We start from the raw sequence: 22,778 nt of genomic DNA, 5'->3' as shown, positions 1-22,778 counted from the left end.
TTTTTTTATCCTTAATAAGAATGATGCAAAGAGAAGGTACGTAACAATCCCGCAATCACTCAGCTACTAGATGGTGAAGCCGTGATTTGATCCCAGACAAATCTGATTCCAGTTTCTGTAGCTCTTAATCACCACCCATTTTCTCTTTCTATTCCATTGCAATAGAAAGAGAAAATCCAAGTGGTAACTAAACAAACTCTTTTCAAGATAAATCAGAGGATATTCTAATCTCCATGTATCTCTTGGAGTCAATTTAATTGGTTGTTAGTTTTAGAACTTATCAACCTTAATTTATGGATGGGGTGATTTTCGTGTCTTTAGAAAGGTAAGCACTATTTCTTACATTTTCATTCACTAATTATTGATTGAGTATGCATATGTCAGGTGTCATGTTACAGATGGGTAGGAATAAAGTTAAAAAAGTCATATTTCTTGCCTCAAATTGTTCCCAATCAGAAAAAGACATGGAAACAAAGCCTTGTAGTACAGTGTGATGAACGTGATGACAAAAGTGAACACAGAGTGTGAGGGTGGGGTTCTGATGTTCAAGTGTCACTGTCAGCAGTTCAGTTACTCTGGAAGGAATCTAAACAAATTTTTAATTTTTAAACAAATTATCTTTATTTTCCCAAGAGATGTACTATAGCATTGTGGTTTAGGACTGTAAGCTGTGGAGCCAAGGTAGCTGGGTTTGAAACCTGGGTCTATTAATTTTGGGCAACCTAACCTCCCTTTGGTTCAGTTTCACTGTCTGTAAAATGAGGATAATAATTTTACTAACAGAACTGTTGTGAGAATTGAATGTGATATATGTGAATTTCTTAAAGCAAAACCTGGAATACAATAAGCACTACACGTATTTGTTATTGTTATTATTGTTATTATAATTATTAGTAAATATATTGATAGTCATTGGGGTAAGAATGAATACCTTTCTTCAAGTGGGCCAGGTGATATTAAAAACAACATATATGTGTTAAACCTGTAATTAATATTCTAAGTGCCATGCCAGGATCTGGGGAACAAACTGAATTCAGGGGGCTCAGGGGTATTCAGGAAGTTCATAGGAAAATGGAGGCAACAAAATTCTAGCCAAAATATATTAGAATAAGTAATATTTAAATAAATGTGCTATGGGAAAATGCAAATGAGTAGAAAATTAATTCTGTCATGATGGATCCAGGAAAACTTCATTGAGGAGGTGACATTTGAACTAGATCTTGAAGGACTCCAACCAAATGAGTACCAAGGTCATCCTGGGCGTAGGCAGCAGTGTGGCAAAGGTATGAAGGGATAACAGAAGAATAGAAAGTGAAAGACTCATGGGGTGAGCATGAAGGAGTGACTGGAGATGTGCAGGGAGAACCAGAATTAGTTCTTATGGAAAGCCTGTAGGCTATTCTAATTTGGAGAGAGAGAGAGTAATGTAACATAACATCTGCATCCTAGAAACGCTCCTGTGGCACCATGAGGAATGGCTTTGAAGAGGGAGCAGACAAGGGCAGAAAAACCCATCAAGAGATTATTACAACAATTCTAAAGAGAAATGAGGATGGCCTGAACTAAGGCTCTGACTAGCAGGAAAGGGAGAAGATAGAAGTATCAGCAAGACGGGGTGACCAATTAGACATGATACGTAAAGAGGATATGTGACTGTGGCTCTGACATGCCTAGCTTGGGTGACTGATTTGTTAATGCTGATAAGCAATATCAAAAAGGCAGGAGGAAAAGCAGATGTGGCTATGGCATCTCTATTTAGCAGCTACAAATTCAACTCAGAAGGGCAGTCCTGTCCAGGGATATGGAGTTTGAAGACTTGAGAGTTCACTAGGGATTTGGAAATAGTTAGGATCAACAAGAAAGAAGTAGAATAAAAAGAAGACTAAGACTAAAACCCTGAGAAAACCCAAAATTTGAACAGTGTCCAGAAGAAAAAATTAAGTAATAAAATATAGACTGGTATAGAAAGAGCAGCTAGCGCAATGAATGTCTGACTGTGGCAGCTGGAGTGGTGATGAGAGAGCTGAAAACAGACAGAAAAGGAGAGCAAGAAGCAGGAGGCAGTAGAATTGTGGAAGCCACAGGACAAGATTTCGAGAAAGCTATGGTGGCACTGGAGGCAAAGAAGACAAGAAAAGAGTAGAAGCCAGTACTCTCAACTCATAGAAACAGAAAAAAAAATGTAAGTGAATATTCTAAGTGATCATTGTGGGGAGGGGAATAGGTAGGGTATAGAGGTAGAAACTTAATCTGGGCACATTTCTGAAAAGCTCAGTGCCAAGATATAGTGAAGTTGAAAGAGCCAATCTGGTTGTCATTCGTAAGGCCCACAGTTGCACAGTTAGTACCATTAGAAAGACCTTGTTTCAGTCTCAGGTCCACTTCTGGGACAAATCCATACTTCAGGTAGAGGACAAGACTTTATTACTTTGGTGCCAATTGGGCATGAGGCTGTTTGGAACACTTCTGAGCCTGCTCTAGACACACCATGCTGTCAGCAATGTCCCAATCTCTCCTCCTTGCTCCTCCCAAATATTTGGCTATACCTCAAATTCATAAAATGTCTCCATGTAGGACACAAACTTGAATGATTACAATAGCTCCACAGGTTACACAGAGGATGGCGTACACCCATGGTGGCCATGCCCAATTAGAGTTCTAGCAGCCCACTGAAGGCGCAGGCATTGCAGACCTCTCGCCCATTCCTCCTTGAGAAAACACAGATCCAGCTGTGCCAGATCTCCCAGAGTTCTACATTAAACGTCCCAATTCTTATGTGCCAGGACCCACTTAAAACATTTTACACAATGTGAAGCAATACAAAACACATCTGAAAGCAAATACAGCCTAGAACCCACAAGTTTAAGGTGTCTGCCTGAAAATGTCAGGCTCTCGAATGCAAACACTAGAAGCACTGCAGATTATTTCTGCTTCCTGCTCTAGTCCATCCTTTTCGAGGGTCCCTACTATGTGCTTGAACAATGTGTAAGTTTAAGGGTGGTAGTGAGACAAGAAACAGAGAAAAGATCAGGATAAAGTATATAGTTTAATATGTCAAAAAAGAGCAACAATATAGTTTCATATGTCACAAGTATTATATACAGCAACACAAGATGAAGAAGAATTCAAACCAAAACGGAGAAGAAAATTAACATTTATAGTACATTTTTATATAACCAATAACATACATATGTTATCTCATTTCATCTTTATAGTGATCCCAATAAGTGTGAGTCATTATCCTCAATTTACAGGTGAGGAAATGAGCTTCAAAGGGATTCAGCAGCTTGCCTGCCTGTGGTTACACAACAATAGAGCTGGAACTTAAACCCAGATTTTTTATCCCAACAGTCATGTTCCTATTCACACTGCTTTCCAAGTAGCTGAATGCTCACATAATGAGAAATGCGGATTTTGCTAATATAAAATATAAATGTGTTTAGGGCCATCCATTTCTCTTCAGTTCAGTGCCCGTTACCATTTTCCTTGGGGAAAAATTTATGTCTGGCGAGCTGGCCCCTGTCACCACTCCGATGACATTCATTCCTGTTCCATCCCACCAAGTTTCTTCCAGACTCATGAACCATCAAATCAATGAGGCTACTGAAAATGGCTTTTTCTGTACACATGCCCCTAGTGTTTTGCTGAATATTAGTAAAATTTTGGTTTTAATAAAACTAGCATATACCCTAATTCTAGAATTTATATGTATGTGTATATATATATGTATGTGTGTGTATATATATATAGCATGCCCATAGAAAATATCATTTCCATACAACATTGTACTAAATGTCTTAGTCAATGCAATAAATCAAGAAAAAAAATGTATAAATATTGGAAGGGAGAAATAAAACTGTGTTATTAGCCAACAACACAGTGGTATACACAGAAAATACTTACACAATATAATCTACAGATAAATTATTGAAATTAATTAGTAAGTAGCAAGGATACTGGATTGAAAACCAACCCACAAAATTGCATTTCTATGTACATTAATTTCTCTTAAGAATGTTTTGTGAATTTTATGGTTAAAATATTATAATTATTCATTGGATTTATTATTAAATATTTGACATTTCATGACTCTTTGTAATGATTATTTTGAAATTCCAATTTGTATTTTTTGTGGTTGGTATACAGAAGAACAATTTTGCATGTGATGACCTTGAATCCAGCAACTTTGCAAAGTTTACTTAATTCAAAGAATTGCCTTCGGCTCCAAGCTGACCCTGAGGAGGTTGGTGTCGTCTGTGTGGCACTGTGGAGCCCTCCACCCAGGACAGCTCCCCTTCCCCAGTGCCTGTCCCCTCTTGCCCACAAGTCCCCTAACCTCCTAGGCCTCTCAGATCTGACATCATGGGCTGAGGTGAGAGCAGGCCCGGGGAGGGTGATTACAGCGAAGGAGCCGCATCCACGACTAAGATGGTAGAGGTACTCACCACAACCAACTCCCAGAAGCTGCTACACCAGCTGAATGCACTGTTGGAACAGGAGCCGAAATGTCAGCCAAAGGTCTGTGGCTTGAGACTAATTGAATCTGCACATGATAAGGGCCTCCGGATGACTGCAAGACTGAGGGACTTTGAAGTGAAAGGTCTTCTTAGCCTCACTCAGTTCTTTGGCTTCGACACAGAGACTTTTTCTCTAGCTGTGAATTAACTGGACAGATTCCTGTCCAAAATGAAGGTACAGCCCAAGCACCTTGGGTGTGTTGGACTGAGCTGCTTCTACCTGGCTGTAAAGTCCATAGAGAAGGAAAGGAATGTCCCCTTGGCCAGTGACTTGATCGAATAAACCAGTATAGGTTCACTGTCTCAGACCTCATGAGAATGGAAAAGATTGTGTTGGAGAAGGTGTGCTGGAAAGTCAAAGCTGTTACTGCCTTCAGTTTCTGCAACTCTTATTCACTCATTCAAGATAACTTACCGTTCAAAAGGAGGCATAGCCTTAATTTTGAAAGATTAGAAGCTCAACTTAAGGTGTGCCACTGCAGGATCATATTTTCTAAAGCAAAGCCTTCTGTGTTGGCATTGTCTATCATCGCACTGGAGATCCAAGCACAGAAGTGTGTGGAGTTAACAGAAGACGTAGAATGTCTTCAGAAACATTCCAAGATAAATAGCAGAGATTTGATGTTCTGGCAAGAGCTTGTATCCAAGTGTTTAACTGAGTATTCATCAGACAAGTGCTTCAAACTGAACGTCCAGAAGTTGAAATGGATTGTTTCTGGGCGAACTGCATGGCAACTGAGGCACAGTTACTACAGAATAAGCCACCTGCTGACAATTCCTGAAATAGTTCCTTAGTAGGATTATAACAGCAACAAAAGCTCTTCTGTGAAGCCATTCTCCATGATCCTGAAGAATGGATTCCATAATGTTATAGTGGATTTAAGCTGTGCATCCTCAAACATCACAAGTAGATTAGCATCGATGTTCTCAGATTTGGGAAAACTGCCTAATTAACATTATGCTGTAGTGGAGTTATGCTTAAATTTGAATTAATCTGAGGCACATAAACAATGCTAAGAACATCATGTGAAATGTGAATGACAAGTCTGGTAAAGTAAATTGTGAATCTGCATTCCTCACATTGATCCAACTTTTTATATTGGGTTAGTCTATTTCAGTGATATTAAAAATGGAAACACACTTAATTTAAATTTTGAATAATGAGGTTTACATCAAAACCAACATTTCACAAATGCACTTTTAAGATACAATAAAGGTCACTATTTTAACCAGTGAAAATGGTTTCTTAGTAACTGTAACATAAGTAATACATTATCCAGATATGTGGACCTTATTGCTACATGGGACTTAACATTTAAATTTGAGGGTATTTTATATAAAGCAAAACTACACATTTAGCTATTTTGGTATATCAATTTATCTTTACAGTTTTTCCTAGAAAATATGTGATGTTTGTGTTTACAAAAAAAAAAGGTTTATACAAAATCTGTTTCAATGTAGTCCAAATGAGAAAATTGGTTTTATTGTATTAGTGACTGAAATTTAACATCACTCTGAAAACTTGCTGATTTAATGCTCCAGAAGTTTTTACTAAGAATCATTTTTATAAAACTACCATTGCTTCTAATTTAGAATTTTCTTCAAGAAGGAGGGAATGTACTTCCACTAATTTCCCCCACTGTGTGAACAGAGTCGTAAGTAACTACACATCTTCGTAGTCACGACATCGCTGAGGTGGTGTTCAGGATTTTCTAGTCAGTTGGTGCATGTAAGGAGATAGATCTACAGTGTCAGATGTCATGAGTGGTTTACGCAGGGCGGTGTGTAGCATGAGTCCACCCAGGATGACTGTACCCAATTTTGACATCATGTTATGGATAAATAAATACATACTGGAAAGTAAACCAAAGAACCACAGTATACTTTATAAACAATGTTTTGTGGATAACCTCAGTTTTCGCAAAAGGCTGATACATTCCAATGTTTTGATCACATCCGTGTTAATTTTGAGTTGGTAGAGGTAACCTGACCAACTACCATTATGTTTTGGTACTAAGGGAGATACATTTTAATAAAGTAATTGAAATGCCAAAAAATAATAATTCAAAGAATTGAAAGATTTCTAACAGAAAAATTCTAAAACATTATTAACAGAAGTTAAAGAGAATTAAATAAATAGGTAGCTACACCATGGATAGGGAGACTCAACATTGTAAAGATATAAGCTATAGATTGAAAGCAATCTTAATAAAAATTCTAGTAGGAGTGTGTGTGTGTGTGTGTGCACGAAAATTGACAATCGACTTATAAAATTTCTACAGAAACATAGGGGCAAGAATAGCCACAGCACTCAACAACAAAGTGAGAGGGTTTATTCTGTTTTATATCAAGTGTTATAATGTTCAGCAACAGTGTATTGGTCCAAGGATAGAACAAGACAGAGTCCAGAAACAGACCTTGAGGTAATTTGAAACAATATCCCACCTTTGATAGTAGTTCACTGTCTAGTACAGAACTAACTCTCCAAGGAAGATGCTTAGGAATGGTTTGTATTATTACCCAACACAGCCATCTCAGTGTCCTTTCCAGCCTAGGGTAGTGAAGAAGTTACATTTTTTCTACTGTGCACAGTTCAAATTATGTGACTCTTCTTCAGTTTAGATTATAGGCATCAGAAGGTGTCTCTTTTATCAAGTATGATAAAATTCTATTTCAATGTTCTATGTGGGGTCCAATAAATTTAGTCACTTAAAAGATGCTCTTACATTATTGAAAGGTTAATTAAAAATGGGAGCAGCCAGCTACTGTGGAAGACAAGAAACACTCACAAATTATGTGTATTCTTTGTGTGTTTGCTGGGTGTGTTAGAGAGGAGTTTCACTACAGTAGGTAGTAGGAAATAAATACTTTACTTGGGTTCATTGCTCTGCAACAAAATCAGATGTATCAGTAGGGTAGACGAAGAAAGAAAGGATATTGAATAGACCATTAGCTATTTCTACCCTAGGAGGGATTGTGAGAGATCAGAGAGGCTGGTAGCCACAGGAAAGCAGAGGAATGAGCAGATCTGAAAAGCATTTGTCAAAATGTCATATATATTTTATATATATGAGTACAATTGTACAATATTAAACATAATAGAGATAATTTCTACATTTCTCTTAATTAGAAGAAACATATCTACCTACACTGAGTTATCAATTTGGTCACAGTTCCTTCTTATTTTTTTTACTATGTTCTTAAGTGATTTAATAAAACTTAATGTTTTTTAACATTGTGGTTTGTTCTTGGAAGCATGAAAATAAATATAAGCTTATTCATAAATCTGATTTTAATATCCTTCAAGAGAGTAAAAGCTTATTTCATAATCACCTCTAGTACCAAAGATCAAAATTAAAACTTCAATGAACTATCACAAGCAAATAAATATCTTCTAGATAAAATTTCTCATTTGGAGTTGATGAAATCTAAGTGACTTACAAAGATTACAAAGCCATCAAGTAAGAAGCCTGATCTAAAGTGACTCCTGACTCCAATCCCATTTACTTTCCACAATAACGAGCACCTTACTGCCCCCTGGCAAGGAGACATTTTGTTACTCAGCTGTGATTCTCTAAAGCAGGACTTCACAAGCACAGCACTCTGGGCATTTTGGGCCATCTGATTCTTTGTTATGAAGGCACATTCTTGCTCACTGTGGGACATGTAGCAGCATCCCTGGCCTTTACCTACTAAAGTCCAATAACATTCCCCTTCCACACCAGTTGTGACAACCAAAAATATCTCCAAACATTGCCAAAAATCCTGAGGCAAATGTTTCCCAGTTATGAACAACAGCCCTAAAAATTTCTCTCTATCCCTAAAATGATTTGAATTTTTGTCAAAACAGAAAGAACCTTGCAAACTCTGTACCATTTCTCAGAAGAATGTTAAATCTGTTATGCTTTCTACAGTGTCATACACTTTAGTCAAAAAGCTCAGCACCTGTGTTTGCTGTTTAAATCTGTGACGATCTTCCCTGTCTGCTGGCCACTCCCACCTTCACTTTGTATCACAGGAAACAACATTGCCCAGGCTCTTTTGTTTTCTGGTTGCTAGGCGATTTCAGCCAATGGGAAGTAATGGCAAAAGACTGGAATGGGCCAGAGGGAATGAACTGGGACAGTCCCCCCTTTCTCTGTTCTGATAATGTTCCCTCTGTGGTCCCGGCCATGGGTTCCATCTTCCACCAGGAGGCCCTGGATGCTGGGCTAAGATTCCATTAATTGTGTTTTTCCAGTCCCAAGGGTGATAGCAACTTCTTACTGTTGCCAACTTCTGGTGTTCCTTGCTCTCCCCTTTGGCTTCTTCTTCCATCATCTGTGTAAACAGTTGCTATGAACTGAATTTTGTCCCCTCCCTCCCCAAATTCATATTTGGGCCCTAACCTTCAGGGTAGCTGTATTTGGAGTCCGGAAGTCATTCAGGTTAAATGATATCTTAAGGGCAAGCCCTGATCCAATAGGATTAGTGTTTTTATAAGAGCCCAGGAGCTCCTCCCTTCTCTGTGTGCCATGTGAGGACACAGAAGAAGGTAATGCCTCCGTGAGCTAGAAAGAGAGCTCCCACCAGGGACAGAGTCTGCCAACACCCTGAGCTTGGACTTCCAGCTTCCAGAACTGGAAGAGAAGTCGTTTCTGTTGTTTAATCCCCTAGACAACAGTATTTTGTTATGGCCCCTCAAGCTGCCTAATACAACAATTCCCTGTGTTATATTTCCATTATTTAAATAGATAGTTTTTGTTTTCCTGCCCATCCTGACATAATTCTAACATTGATACCATTAATTTGTGCACTTCCACACTCTCTTCCATATGTCTCTCCCAATAACACTGTCAGGCAGGGCAGGGTGATGTGACACAAAGAGCATAGGTTTTCATCAGTCACTTAGACCGAATCACAGCATCCCTACTTTACTAGCTGCCTCTCCTAAAAAAACTTAGTTAACCTCACTGGGCCCTGGTTTCCTCATCTGTAAACTGGGTCTAATAATAGTTCTAATCTAAGAAGGTCATTCTGGATTAAACGAGTTACCCTATGCTAAGGGCTTAGAATATTTGTAGGCATATAATAACCTCTCACTAAATCTAAGTATTATTTTTAGCTGATTTATTGAGAGCCTATTATGTGCCAAGCACATAATAGGTGCACATTTAATGGGTACTGGGGACATAATGACAAATAACAAATAACGCCTTTAAGGAGTTGCAGGTAATTATAATAAAACATAGCAAATTTATTAATAGACATATCATGAGAAAGCCAAATCAAGCATGACCCTCAGCCAGGATTGGGGAGACTGTCATCAAGGTTTGAACCCTAGTGTCACCAATCACTAGTAGTTCAGCTCTGGGCTTAGAGCTCTGGTTCTCTATTTTCTCACCAGCAAAATGAGAATGCTAATCTACCTCATAAGGATGTGGTAAGAAAAAACAGGATAAGAAAAGTGCAGTTTTGGTATGGTTTCTGGGGGATGGTATGCTCAGAAACAGACAGCTGCCGTCACATCAGTAGGGGAGCACAGACTCAGGCTGTCTAAGCCAGCCAGGATGCCCCAGTTTCCACGCTTTACTGGTCATTCTGACTATGGGACAATGGCCGCCTTTCTTCTTTCTCCTCCTCAGAAGAGGAAACTGAGTCTGTCATACTTTTCTAGTATGAATATAGATTAGTATAACCACTTTAGAAAATTTCTAGACAGAATCTATTAAATCTGTGAAGCAATTCCACTTCTGCATGTCTGCCCAGAAATGAGTACATATACATACTTAAAGAGAATGTTTTTAGCAGCTTTTTTCACAATAAGGCCTAACTGGAAGCAAACCCAAGGCTTATCAACAGGAGGATGGGTAAATACGTGATGATATATATTTGTATAATGAACTACTACACAATGATGAGAATTAACTTTGGTTGCATGCAATGATATAGATGAATCTCACAAACAAAATGTTGAGGGAAAATAAGCCAGAGTGCCTACTTTACTATTCCATTTATAGGAAGTTAAAAGTAGGCAAAGTGATTCTGTGGTCATAAAATTCAGAAGAGTAGTAATCTTTGGAGAAGTTTTTGCTGGGAAGAGAGCAGTGGTATAGCAGTACAAGTTTAACAATCAGCTCTCAAAGAAAGCCCCACAGAATCTCTGGTTTTCTATCATTTGCCAGTCTCCATGGTGTAAATGCTCCCTCCATGCTGGATTCCAAGCTAGTAATGTGATGTCACGGAGCCCAGAGTTGGGAAGGGGGTACACACACACAGTCTGCTCTGGCAAGTGGGTGTGAGCCAGCCCTAGCACACCACTGGGGCATCCTGGTGTGCTGGAAATGCCCTCTATCTTGATCTGCATAGTGCTTACACAAGTGTATTCTTAAGATGTGTTCACTTCATTATGTGTATACTATACCTCAATAAAAGGTAAAATGTAAAAATGTCTGTGAGAACTAGAAAGATAGAAGCTATTCTAACCATGTTCCAGAGGAAGGTCCAGAGAGGAACCAAAGATTTAGTGGCTGAAAAGATGGCATTCGTACCATCTTGTCCCCATAATCATTAGAGAGGAATGAGACACATCATTAGTAGACAGTGGCATAAATAGAAAAGAGCCAGGCCACTCTCCCAATCTTTCAACTTGGCTTAATCTAATCTTGTCACTAGCACGGGATACTCCACGCAAAACCAAATGCTGCTTCTGAAAAGCCTGGGTGCACTGCCTGAACGAACTGTCACTCAGAGACGAAGACGGGCCTACTGGGTGGCTCCAGAAGAGTGTTTTCAGCACAGGACCCCTTGAACATAGTGATCAGACACAAAAAAGGCACCAATATAAAGAAAGTTACTTTTATTTTGAGTAAAAATGTACATCCATATCATTTTCCTAGTATTACTGAAATCCTAAATATGTTCAACATGTCTGGAAGACATAGCCTAGCTAAATGAGAAATTTTAATAGGATGGCTGCTCCTAACGCATGCAGCACTCATATATTTAAAGTCACAAAGCCAAAGCAAAATTTCAAAGCAATTTGACTGATGATAGCTCCACACATCCACAGATTCATTTGCTTCCAATCTGGCAGAACAGGACCATAGAAAATATCAGACCAAGTATCTAGAAAATAAAATAATAGAGTTAACATGGAATTTAAGGGAAAATGCTGGAGACATTATAAACAGACAGAAAGAACATTATATATGAAAAGATTCTGGCTATTGACAGTCTTAATTTTATTTATCTAAGTCATCTATCGCTCTTCGTGGGAAATTAGAGACTCTCGTGGGACAAACGTGCACTGAGAAAGCTCTCTGAGTATTCTGTCTTTTTTTTTTATTTTATTTTAATCATTGTTCAAGTACAGTTTTCTCACCCCTACTCCCATTCCAGCCCACCCACCCAACCCTCCCCCTTCCCCCCCATTACTCCCCACCCCTAGTTTTTGTCCATGTGTCCTCCAAATTTGTTCCTGTAAACCCTACCCATTCCCCCCTGAAATTCCCTCTTCTCTCCCCTCTGGTCACTGTCAGACTATCCCCTATTTCAGTGTCTTTGGTTATATTTTGCTAGTTTTTTTGTTTTGTTGTTTAGATTCCTGTTAAAGGTGGTATCATGTGGTATTTGTCTTTCACTGCCTGGCTTGTTTCGCTTAGCATAATGCTTTCCAGCTCCATCTATGCTGTTGCAAAGGGTAGGAGCTCCTTCTTTCTTTCTGCTGCATAGAATTCCATTGTGTAAATGTACCATAGTTTTTTGATCCATTCATTTACTGATGGGCATCTAGGTTGCTTCCAGCACCTAGCTATTGTAAATTGTGCTGCTATGAACATCGGGGTGCAAAGGTTCTTTTGTATTGGTGTTTCAGTGTTCTTAGGATATAGTCCCAGCAGTGGAATTGCCAGGTCAAAAGGCAGATCCATTTTTAGTTTTCTGAGGAAGTTCCATACTTCCATAGTGGTTGTACCAGTCTGCAGTCTCACCAACAGTGCACTAGGGACCCCCTTTCTCCACAGCCTCTCCAACACTTGTTGCTTTGTTTATGATGGCCATTCTGACTGGTGTGAAGTGGTATCTCATTGTGGTTTTAATCTGCATCTCTCTGATGGCTAGCGATATTGAGCATCGTTTCATGTGTCTTTGGATTTTCTGTATGTCCTCCTTGGAGAAGTGTCTGTTCAAGTCCTTTGCCCATTTTTTAATTGGGTTACTTGTCTTCTTAGAGTGGAGTCCTGTAAGTTCTTTATATATTTTGGAGATTAAACCCTTGTCTGAGGTATCATTGGCAAATATGTTTTCCCATACAGTTGGTTCTCTTTTTATTTTGATACTGTTTTCCTTAGCTGTGCAAAAGCTTTTAATTTTGATGAGGTCCCATTTGTTTATTCTTTCCTTTATGTCCCTTGCTCTAGGAGACAAGTCAGTAAAAAAGTTTCTGCATGAAATATCTGAGATTTTCCTACCTACGTTCTCTTCCAGGACTTTAATGGTGTCACGTTTTATATTTAAGTCTTTTATCCACCTTGAATCTATTTTTGTATAAGGTGTAAGTTGGTGCTCGAGTTTTATTTTTTTGCATGTAGCTGTCCAGTTCTCCCAACATCATTTGTTGAAGAGGCTATTTTTATTCCATACATAAAATGGAGTATTCTGTGTCTTAATCGGGGTTTTCAGCTAACCATTCCACCTCTAACCTGCCCTGTCTGGTTGTTCAGTAGCAGCTACCACAGAGCATCCACCCCTCTGGACATACACACACCTTTCTGGGAGTATCTGCCCTAGAGCTCAGAGGACCTCAGGCCTCTGACAGCTCAATATACCTGTTGCTTCCAGAAAAATGTTATGATCATCTGGTTTAGATCACCTGCATGAAAATCAAGGAGTCTAGAGTCTCTCTTGCCATAGTTAGACATTACCAAGAGGAATGAAAAACAAGTAATTTTTATTTAAAAACTTCTAAATCTATAGAGAATAAGCTTAACTCAGAAATTTCCTTTGAAGTGAAAAAACGCAGCTGAAAATCTGGGGCATAGTTTCCAGCTCATTAAGGTGGCTCTACCAAGAATAAAAGACACTAAAACTTGCCCTTACTGTCTTTGCAGTTGGTGACTTGCATGCTGTGGCTTTGATGTAGAAAGACTGATGTGTATTACAAATCAAAAGTTTCCTCCCCACCAGCCTGCTTTGAGGAGAGGGAGGAGGAGGGTGAGCTGCCATTTACACTGAGTCATCTCAAGTGGTCCTACTGTTTTAAGACATCCTGCTTAATAATTATTTTCTGAAAATGCATTTCAAATGAGAACTACTGCCCAATATTTGTCTTCTTAAAAAAAAAGTAAACATCAATAGTCTGCAAAAAAATAATGATTTTTGGAGTGCTCTCAAAGTCATTCTTTTAGAACGACTTCAAAAAGCCTTGACACTTAGCCTTTTTGTCTTGGTCTCAAGCCTCAAGTCTGGGAGACGAGTATCAGGAAAGAGTAAAGAAAATGGGCAAAATACTGGGATTAGGCAACTATCATCTTTCACTGTCACATTCTTCAAATAGAAACCCACCATCTATCAGCAGACTAGACAGTTAACTTCCCACTGTTTTGCACCTCACTGCCTCTGAAAAGAAAATTTATCATTGTTCATAAAAATAGCAAGTAATTGAAAAGAGATTCATTGTGTGGTAATGTATGCAAAGACTCAGGATAAACTTTCTGTATGTAATGTGTATGCGTTCCCATATTCGGGAGCAGTCTAAAAAATGTAAAATTATCATTTTTCTCTCTATGAACTGTACTATTCCTGGGATCCTGTCAGGATAACTCGTACTCTACACGATGACGATTGTCCATGTCAGTGGCTTTTTTTCCCTCAGCTGAAGTGAGAGGAGAAAGTACTGATTATTTTTTGTGCTTTTAAGTTGCTATAGTCAAATAAGGAGAGATATGGTAGTCTGGTTTTTCAACTTGGAATAACAAGAACTCCAAAACTGTCTATAAATAAAATATCCTTACAAACTCCAGCATTTTGCATAGATCCATAGCATCCTGGTAGAAGAAGAATCCCTCAGGTATGTGATCTTAGCAGAGCCTTGAAAAGAATTGCCAGCCCTCCATCAGAGCCTATTCCTGAACAGGCTGATGCCAAAGCTTTAAATGCCAGAGGATAAATTTTTTCACACGATTTGTTATGGAGATAGTTTGAACGTATTTCCTGCATGGAGATATTTGCCCCTGTTTTCTTCTTAAAAATATTTATTAGAGGAATTTTTTTCTGTCTCTGAGTCTTTGTGTTTTCTTGAATTTGGGAAACAAGGCCTAAGTATTAATCCTTCAAAATGGGCCTAAGTATTAAGCAACTAGGATTAATGACTATAAGACGTACTAATGTACATTATTTTGGGTCCATTTTTATAGACTGAATATCAGAAGACTGTTTTCAAAGCTACTATTCTTTGAACCAACTATCACACCTACATATAGTGTATAAATCATACTTAACTAAAAAATGTTATATTTTATGATATTAACATATATAAGTTCCATACCTATAAACAAGGTTTTTATTAAGGTATTTCCCTAACCATGTCTTTAAAACAACCAATAACACATCTAAATATGTAACAACACATGGATATATCAAGTTCATAGAATATGGTACTTCTCTTGTACTCTTACCTTGAATTAGATGTATTTAGATTCTTGGCAATGCATTTAACTATGGTATGAGAGATATCAATCTCCCCAGTTGATTATGTGCTTATTTTTCTATGACTATCCTTTTGAGAAGCTTCTTAAAAGGATCTGTGGGTTGTAGCCAGTCATAGTCAATTTGAGTCTAACATGGAATTTGACATTTACATTGACACTTGCACTAAATACTTCATTGAAAACCTGCTCTTTCAATCATTCATTTAAAGTCTAGCCTAGCAACAGGCGGTGCGTTATTTATGTTTACAAATGTATGAGTATACATGGGTGTGATTCCTCACTTGCTATGGCCACTAGCTCATATTACTAAATTAGAATTAACTCAGAATACAAAGCAGAGCCCTGGTTGGTGTGGCTCAGTGGATTGAGTGTGGGACTCTGAATCACAGGGTCACTGATTCCATTCCCAGTCAGGGCACATGTCTGGGTTGCAGGCCAGGTCCCTAGTAGGGAGCATGTGAGAGGCAACCACACACCGATGTTTCTCTCCCTCTCTTTCTCCTTCCCATCCCCTCTCTCTAAAAATAAATAAAATCTTTAAAATAAAGAATACAAAGCAAACAAATAAAGGGCATTTGACAAAAAGCAGAATTGAGAGAAATAGACTTGATACACAACACCATTCAACTTTGGTCACATATCAGACATAAAGAAAGATAGCCATATTCCCAGCAGAGAATGCTTCATGTTTAGACTTATTCTTGGCTACCAGTAAGTAATACTCAACATCCCCGTTTATAGCTGGTCCTAATGGTTGGCTGGGTGATTCCACCAGTAACTTAAATGACCACTTAGAACACTAAATTGCTTCAATCCCTGCTAAAATTCCTTTCTGGCAGTGATATGGCACAAGTAAAAAGTAAAAAGCTACTAGAAATCCTAAGGGGAGCATTGTCCAGCATTCCATGAGAGTGAAGCCATGGTCACTCAGCTGAGCTAATCAGCCCTCAGAGACATTAACCAAAAAGACACCGCACACATCATTAGGGTTCTTGCCAACATCCTACCCTGAACAGGATGCAACTCACTTGATATCTAAATGCCCAAAGATCTAAGGTGACTTCAAAAATGCTTCTCTGAAATAGTTTTATTTCATCTTTTTGGCAAAGATTTTTAGGCTGTGTGAAAGGTACCAAAAAAACACCATTAAAATAAAGAACAAACTGACAGTGACCAGAGGGGAGGGAAAAGAGGATAATGGGGGAAAGTAAGGGAAGGTCCATCAAGGAATGAAGGAATGAAGGACAAACGGACAAAGCCAAAGGGGGTTGGTTCAAGGGTGGGAGGTGGGGGTGGTTGGGGTGGGGAGCTGTGGTGGGGTGAAAATGTAGACAACTGTACTTGAACAACAATTTAAAATAAATAAATTTAAATAAACCTTCTCTTAAAAAAATAATATTGCATTATATATAAAAAATGCCAAGAAAGCCCATCAACATCAATAATCAAATTGATGAGAGTAAATACATAAACCTCAAGAACAGCTTCCTTTAAAACTTCTTGAAGTGAGTCCACAGTCCTTACAGTGAGAAAATCAAAGGCAACTGTTTTGAGTTTTTAGAACTTGTTAGATTTCTCTATAATGAAATAGCAGGACAACAGCTCCCCACACTCCTGAGTTCAGTTTTTATTTTCTGTTTCAAAATCAGAAGGAGGTATAAGAAAATGTAAAGGTTGTGTTTTGGATTTGTCTGGAGCTCTGTCTTCTAACTTTAACTCTTGTATTAGTTTTCAATGAGAACAAGATATCTGGGACTAAGAACAATGTGGTTATCAGTTCAATTTTTATTTCCCAGTAGAGAGACCATTCAGAAATAATAGGCTTAGCTCTGCTCAATTCATAAGATGGTAATCCCCTCCTCAATCCCAAGACTGATAGAGGGTGATGCTGGCCTTTGGGGACTTGGTACCCAGTGTTGCTCAGAAACACCAGATATGTACCTGGCTCACCATAAATTTGTGTTAGGAGAATTAATGGAACAAACAAGGGATTAAATATAAAGAGTCAATAATGAAAGAATATACTATACCTCAATAACTGCCAGTCCAAATGCTATTCCAATAATTATGATAATATGTTTTTTAAGTACGTCTTGTATCAAAGAAATGCATGGCTGTTAAAAAAACAAAACATAAAAATGTCACCTTTAATCAAATTTTGATTATATTATTTAAATTAAGATTTTTTTGCATTGGGTTGATATTTTTACACTGTTACCAAAAAACATAGTCAACAAAAAGGAATTGGATTATTTCCTCCACTTCAAGCTCCTCTGCCCTCTGAAAGGTTGTAATTGTGGTTTGTTCATATATTAGAAAGCACTTAAGGAGCAAAATTTTGGTTCAATTATGTCATTGCTGAATCTAAGGATCTTTGGTTATAAATAATAATTTTATCTTAATTTATAATCTTAGAGCTATTATCAACTTGACTATGTATTGTTTTAGGCTTGTAATCTATGGCAGAGTTCCCTGGTTGGGGTTTCAGCTAATCATGGTGAAAATTTTCAATTTTACAAGATTTTTCAAAAATATCTTTCTAATATATATCAGGTTTATTTTTACCTTAAAAATTTAAAAAAAATCATATGTCTACTGTTAGGTCCTTAACTTAGATAAAAAAAAGAATCTGGGAAGTTACATGTCTACCACATTATTTCAAAATTTACTCAAACCAGTGTACAATTCCAAGCTTAAAACATTCCAGACCAACCTAAAAATTCCAAAAATTGTAAATTATACGAGTAACTTTAAAAATGAAAAATACTACACAATGTAATAGTTCTATGGTCTGTATGGCCAGAAAATATATCTTCCCCATGAGAGCCTTACATGTGCAAAGGGCCAACAAAATATTGCTATTTGTTAAATAAAATGAAAGTTCTCCATGAGGCTTAGTGGAACCGGCTTTTTTTTCTTCATTTCTGAATGGGTTTCTCCATTCTCATCTGACCCAAAGCAGTAAACATTAGAAGAAATTATTACATTATTTAGGATGAACTAGGAGACTGATGGTCTACTGAGTCATATTTGTTATGCTTGAGGAGTTTTCTCTGCCTTTCCTTCTAGATAAACAGGTTATCTTGTCAAAAAGGCGGAGGGGAAAAAAGAAACAAATTATGGCCATTTCAGATTTTCTTTTCCAGACTTCTTGCAAATAATGCAAGGCAGGTGGAAGTATTTTATGAATTTATGACTTTCCTTTTGGGAAACTGGTACAACTATCAGCCTGTATTCAGTTGAATTATCTGTGAATTTGGAGGGAATGTCTATTATTTTTAGGATAATGGTAGAGATTTTCAAAATGTGCCCTGAGGAAAAAAAAATCTTTGTGTTGAATCTTTAACCGGAGACAGCAATCTGCAATTGAGTTTACTAATTTCTTTATTATCCTAAGCGGAAACTACATTTATTTACCCCATATTTATTTCCCTCTTCCTTGTTGATATTGTGCCACTAACATTAGATAGGGAGGAGGGGAACAGGGAGGAATATAAAAAAGTAAGAACAACATTTTTTTTACTGATATTACTTGGACAATGAAGGACATGGTAGCTCCATATTCTGATAGACAATTCCTCCCCCACATTTACTTTAAATACTAGTAACAGCAATTGCCCTTCAAAACAGAGCCTCTTTAATTTTGATAAGATTAGTAAAAGGGATGTGAGTCAGCTGGAGATATGTTTCTCCTGAGATACTTTGTTTCCTGATATATAATTAACCTCAGTAGCCATTATTAAGCCAATGCTAAATTGAATATAATCTTAAGGTATTACAGAAACTAATTTATCAAATTATAATAGCTGTTATAGGTCTCCCTCCCAACTAGACTATAATCTCCTAGAGCATCCAGAAGCATGTCTGATTCTAGTAAGGGTTTGTCTGACACAAAATAGACACTGACGTGTAATCGCAAATCAATGACACATTAACATCATTAATTGTAACTGTCATTTTTGTACACATTCCTTTCAGGCAAGAGGAACGAATTATAGAAAACCCTGCAGTAACAGACAGATATCATGCCCTCTAGGAGTCATCCCTTGAACCCTGAACACTGAGCTAGCGAGGGCCCCACAACACCTGTGCCTGCTCCTATCCAAGAAACACCAATAGTTCCTGGGACCGAAAAAAGCTGCCCCATTGTCTTCCTCTTGTCCCTCTTTGGGCGTCAGCTCCGTGAGCGCAGGTGCTGTGCCCTACTCAGGAATTGGGCACTAGTGGCTGGTAGGATGTCTGGCACAAAGGAAGTGGGAAATTCCTGGGACTTTTATATCATGATTCCCACTATAAATATTTGATTAATTAAGTGATAAGAAATGTGACATTCACATATTGCCATCCAGAAGTGACATAATAAATATGACATCTACAACACATAAAAGATAAACCCAGCTTTTCCAATTGACTTAAATGTCTGAGGCAACTTTTAAATTGGAGTGCTAATTAGACAAATTAGTAAGTAAACTGAATATCCAGAGCTGAAGCTCCTAAAAGCCAGAACATTTCTTTACGCCTATACAATTATTTGAGAGAAGGGATCTTTGATTAGAAAAAAAAAAGCTTTAATTTTAAAATTAAAGTGAAAATACAGATTTCTAGAACTTATGCTAAAATAGAAAAACATAGAGAAGAATAGAGATGAAAGTCACCGAAGAGAGGACAAAATACACTCTCACTGTGACTTTGTACTCTGTCTCCCCTTGCAGTGTAACGCTACTTTGATCTATGAGAGCTGTGTTTAAATAACGCCAGACTCATAGAGGAAGTGAAATACTTTCATCTTTTTTATTAAGCTTTTATCTTTAAATAAGGATTTCTTTTTTATTTGGGAAATTCCTGGGACTTTTCTATATCATGATTCCTGTTATAATTGCTGCAATTTAATTTTTTTAAAAGACTTTCACACAGAAAAAATGAACAGAACTACTTACTGTGCCAATATTGATTTGTTCTTACCTGATTGTAAACATATTTGTTGTCATAACTTATACATGAAGCAAGTTGCGCATCTGGACACTCACAGGACTTGGAATATTTTTCAAAATTTTGTCCCCAGTCATCAGGTCCACTGATCAAACCACAGCATTTGAACTGTTTGATGAAAAACAAGCATGAAAAGCACACACTGAAGAAGATAAAAACAGTGTCAATACATTGAATCATATTCTCCTGAAACTATTATTAAGATGTTTCTTATAATAAAATATCATGTATTTTCACCTACCTCTCTGAATGAAGAAGCAAACATGAAGGAATATTCCTTTTTGGTCTTAATATTAGAGAAGAAAAAATAGGTTGCAGTAGCAAAAGTCTGAGGAACTTGGAGAGAAGATGAAAAACTCCCCTTATAGTTTTTAATGACAAAAGAGGACCAAAACCAGATCTACTCATCATAGGTTTTAGGAGAGAATCTCCCAAAGAGCTCACCAGACAGTCAAGAGTGCTTAAAAGACTTTTTGCTCAAAAGAGATGAGAGGTTTTAAAAATGAAATTTCTATCTCATGATCTTTGATCACTTTTGGAGGCTAAGAGAAAAAGGTTGAGAGGCCTCTCCAAAGCCAAAGGCAATGTTCAGTGGGCCTCCCACAAGATTAAATTGCACCTGAACGTCTGCACAAGAGGGAAAGGGGTACAAATGAGAGCTGAAACTCTTAGAATAATGTCAGAAACATTAAAGCCTAGAATAACCCGAAGCCTGGGGAAACACTGGGGGAATCTGCAGTCGGGTTTGGGGGAGAAAAACAAGGGGGTGGTAAGCCCAATGACTCCGTATATGGTCCTTGCTATTAGATGAAAGACAGAAATATTATTATCCCTTGTCTTGTCCTATTTGCTTCAATAGAATAGCCGTAAACTCTTCATGCAGAAAGGTAGAGCAAAATAGCTGAAGAAAATGGAACCAACACTGGGTGGTTTTCCAGGTTCAGGTGCATTTCGATGACAGAATATTAAATGAGCATCCATTCACTTACTGGGTGACCACATTACCCATGTTACTCAACACTCTCTGTGCCACACTTTCTTCATCTGTAAAACACAGATAGTAATAGTTGCTAATAATAGTATCAATTTGTAAATTTGTTGTAAAGATAAAAATGAGAAAACCCATGTGACAATATGAAGTGCTTAACCCAGTGGCTGGCTTCTAGAAAGCCTGTGTCAGCTGCTCTGGTTGCTCATGTTTTGCAGCTGTTGTGAATGCCATTATGCTCTCACTGCATGTGATCTATTCAACATTGATATCAGTAATTTAGATAAAGATATGGAAAATATCTTTTCAGCTCTGTAGCTGATAGAGAACTGGGAGTGATGATTAATACACTGGAGGACAGAACTGAATTCCAAAGAGAGTTCAAAACATAGACTTAAACTAGCAAGTTTAACTGAGGCAGATAGAAAGTCTTGCACCTTAGGCTCAAAGGCTCAATTGTACAAATACAGGGTGGGGCAAAAGTAGTTTTACAGCTGTGAGTATGTGAAACACAGTTTATTCTTGTGTTATTCTTTATTAGCTATTGTATTATTGTCCATATAAACAATTGGGAACCCACTTTTGCCTCGCCCTGTACATACCTCAGCAGGCATTGTTATGACAAAGAGCTGGAGATTTCAGTTGGTCCCAAGTTCAATCAATATTAGCAAAGAGGGCTATCTTGAAATATCCTCCCTTCCTGTTCCCATAGTAGGTATCAATAATTGTTCACTCTTTCTTATTAAATAATCTTGAGTAGTAGTCATTGAAATATATACTCCAGACCAAAAAGAACATAAACCCCACTATATGCACTCACAGATCAGTCTACTATCTACCTCAGGATTCCTTAGGGAGGTATAGATAGAGACCTACATACAGAAGACTAGGAGGGAGGTAGAAGGGCTAAACTTGGTATGCTATCTGGTTACCAGATCAGACGTGGGAGCAGCTGGAAAAGAAGTTGGTCAGAACTTGTTAAAAGAGTTATAACAGCTAGATGAACAAGGCTCTATGCAGGGAAATGAGACAACAATCTCTAGGCAGTTACCACCAAGAATCCACAGGAGCACATTCCACTAGCATGTTAGCAGGGAATTTGTGTGGGAATTCCCTGAAACCTGAAGAGAAAGCCACTTGGTCTCTAGAAATTCTGTCCATGTGTGGTGGAGCCCAGGTCCCTCAGCCAGAGTTTGAGTTTGGATTTTTTTTTTTACAAAGAAGCATTAAGAAATAAAGGAAGGAAGGAAAGAAAGAAATGAACCCCAGTGGATAACAGAAAGAGAAAAAACTCAGAATGTGTGTTTAAGAAAGAACTGTGGTCCTATGAACACAAGCAACTTCAGATATAGGATAAGTATATAAGAATGAAAGCAATTCAGAATTAGACCACCACAAACAGAACATTGAGAACTCCACTGTTGGCACTGAGACCTGGGACCAGGAACAATGTGCACAAGTGTGACTCAGGACCTAACCCAGAGACCCAATGTTAACCTGTAGTACATTTGGTTCCAGGTCAACTACCAGGGAGAATCAAGGATGCTCAGCCCCACCCAGTGGAGGAACTGAATTGCCTAAATTCTTCCTGCTTTA

General features: G+C 37.9%; 2 protein-coding genes across 2 annotated transcripts in view; one reads left to right on the top strand and one right to left on the bottom strand.

Annotated features, from left to right (window-relative positions):
• The first annotated feature begins 4,328 nt into the window (after positions 1-4,328).
• LOC114513225 (cyclin-G1-like) lies at positions 4,329-6,558 on the top strand. The gene is given in 2 exon segments (XM_036018680.1): positions 4,329-4,789; positions 4,792-6,558. Coding segments are annotated over 2 exon segments (624 nt in total). The 5' UTR covers positions 4,329-4,686; the 3' UTR covers positions 5,313-6,558.
• Positions 6,559-11,337: 4,779 nt separating this feature from the next.
• The window catches only part of TSPAN8 (tetraspanin 8), a 33,217-nt gene continuing 21,776 nt past the window's right edge, over positions 11,338-22,778 (bottom strand). The window contains exons 6-8 of the mRNA XM_028532484.2: positions 20,168-20,302; positions 17,236-17,319; positions 11,338-11,624 (exon numbers count right to left, since the gene is read on the bottom strand). Of these exons, the coding sequence (XP_028388285.1) occupies positions 11,571-11,624; positions 17,236-17,319; positions 20,168-20,302 (273 nt within the window). The 3' untranslated portion in view covers positions 11,338-11,570. The remainder of the gene's footprint in view (positions 11,625-17,235; positions 17,320-20,167; positions 20,303-22,778) is intronic.

Source organism: Phyllostomus discolor, chromosome 2 (genome assembly GCF_004126475.2).
Source record: "Phyllostomus discolor isolate MPI-MPIP mPhyDis1 chromosome 2, mPhyDis1.pri.v3, whole genome shotgun sequence".
NCBI classification, from domain to species: Eukaryota; Metazoa; Chordata; class Mammalia; order Chiroptera; family Phyllostomidae; genus Phyllostomus; species Phyllostomus discolor.
This window is presented reverse-complemented; position numbering and strand designations above follow the sequence as displayed.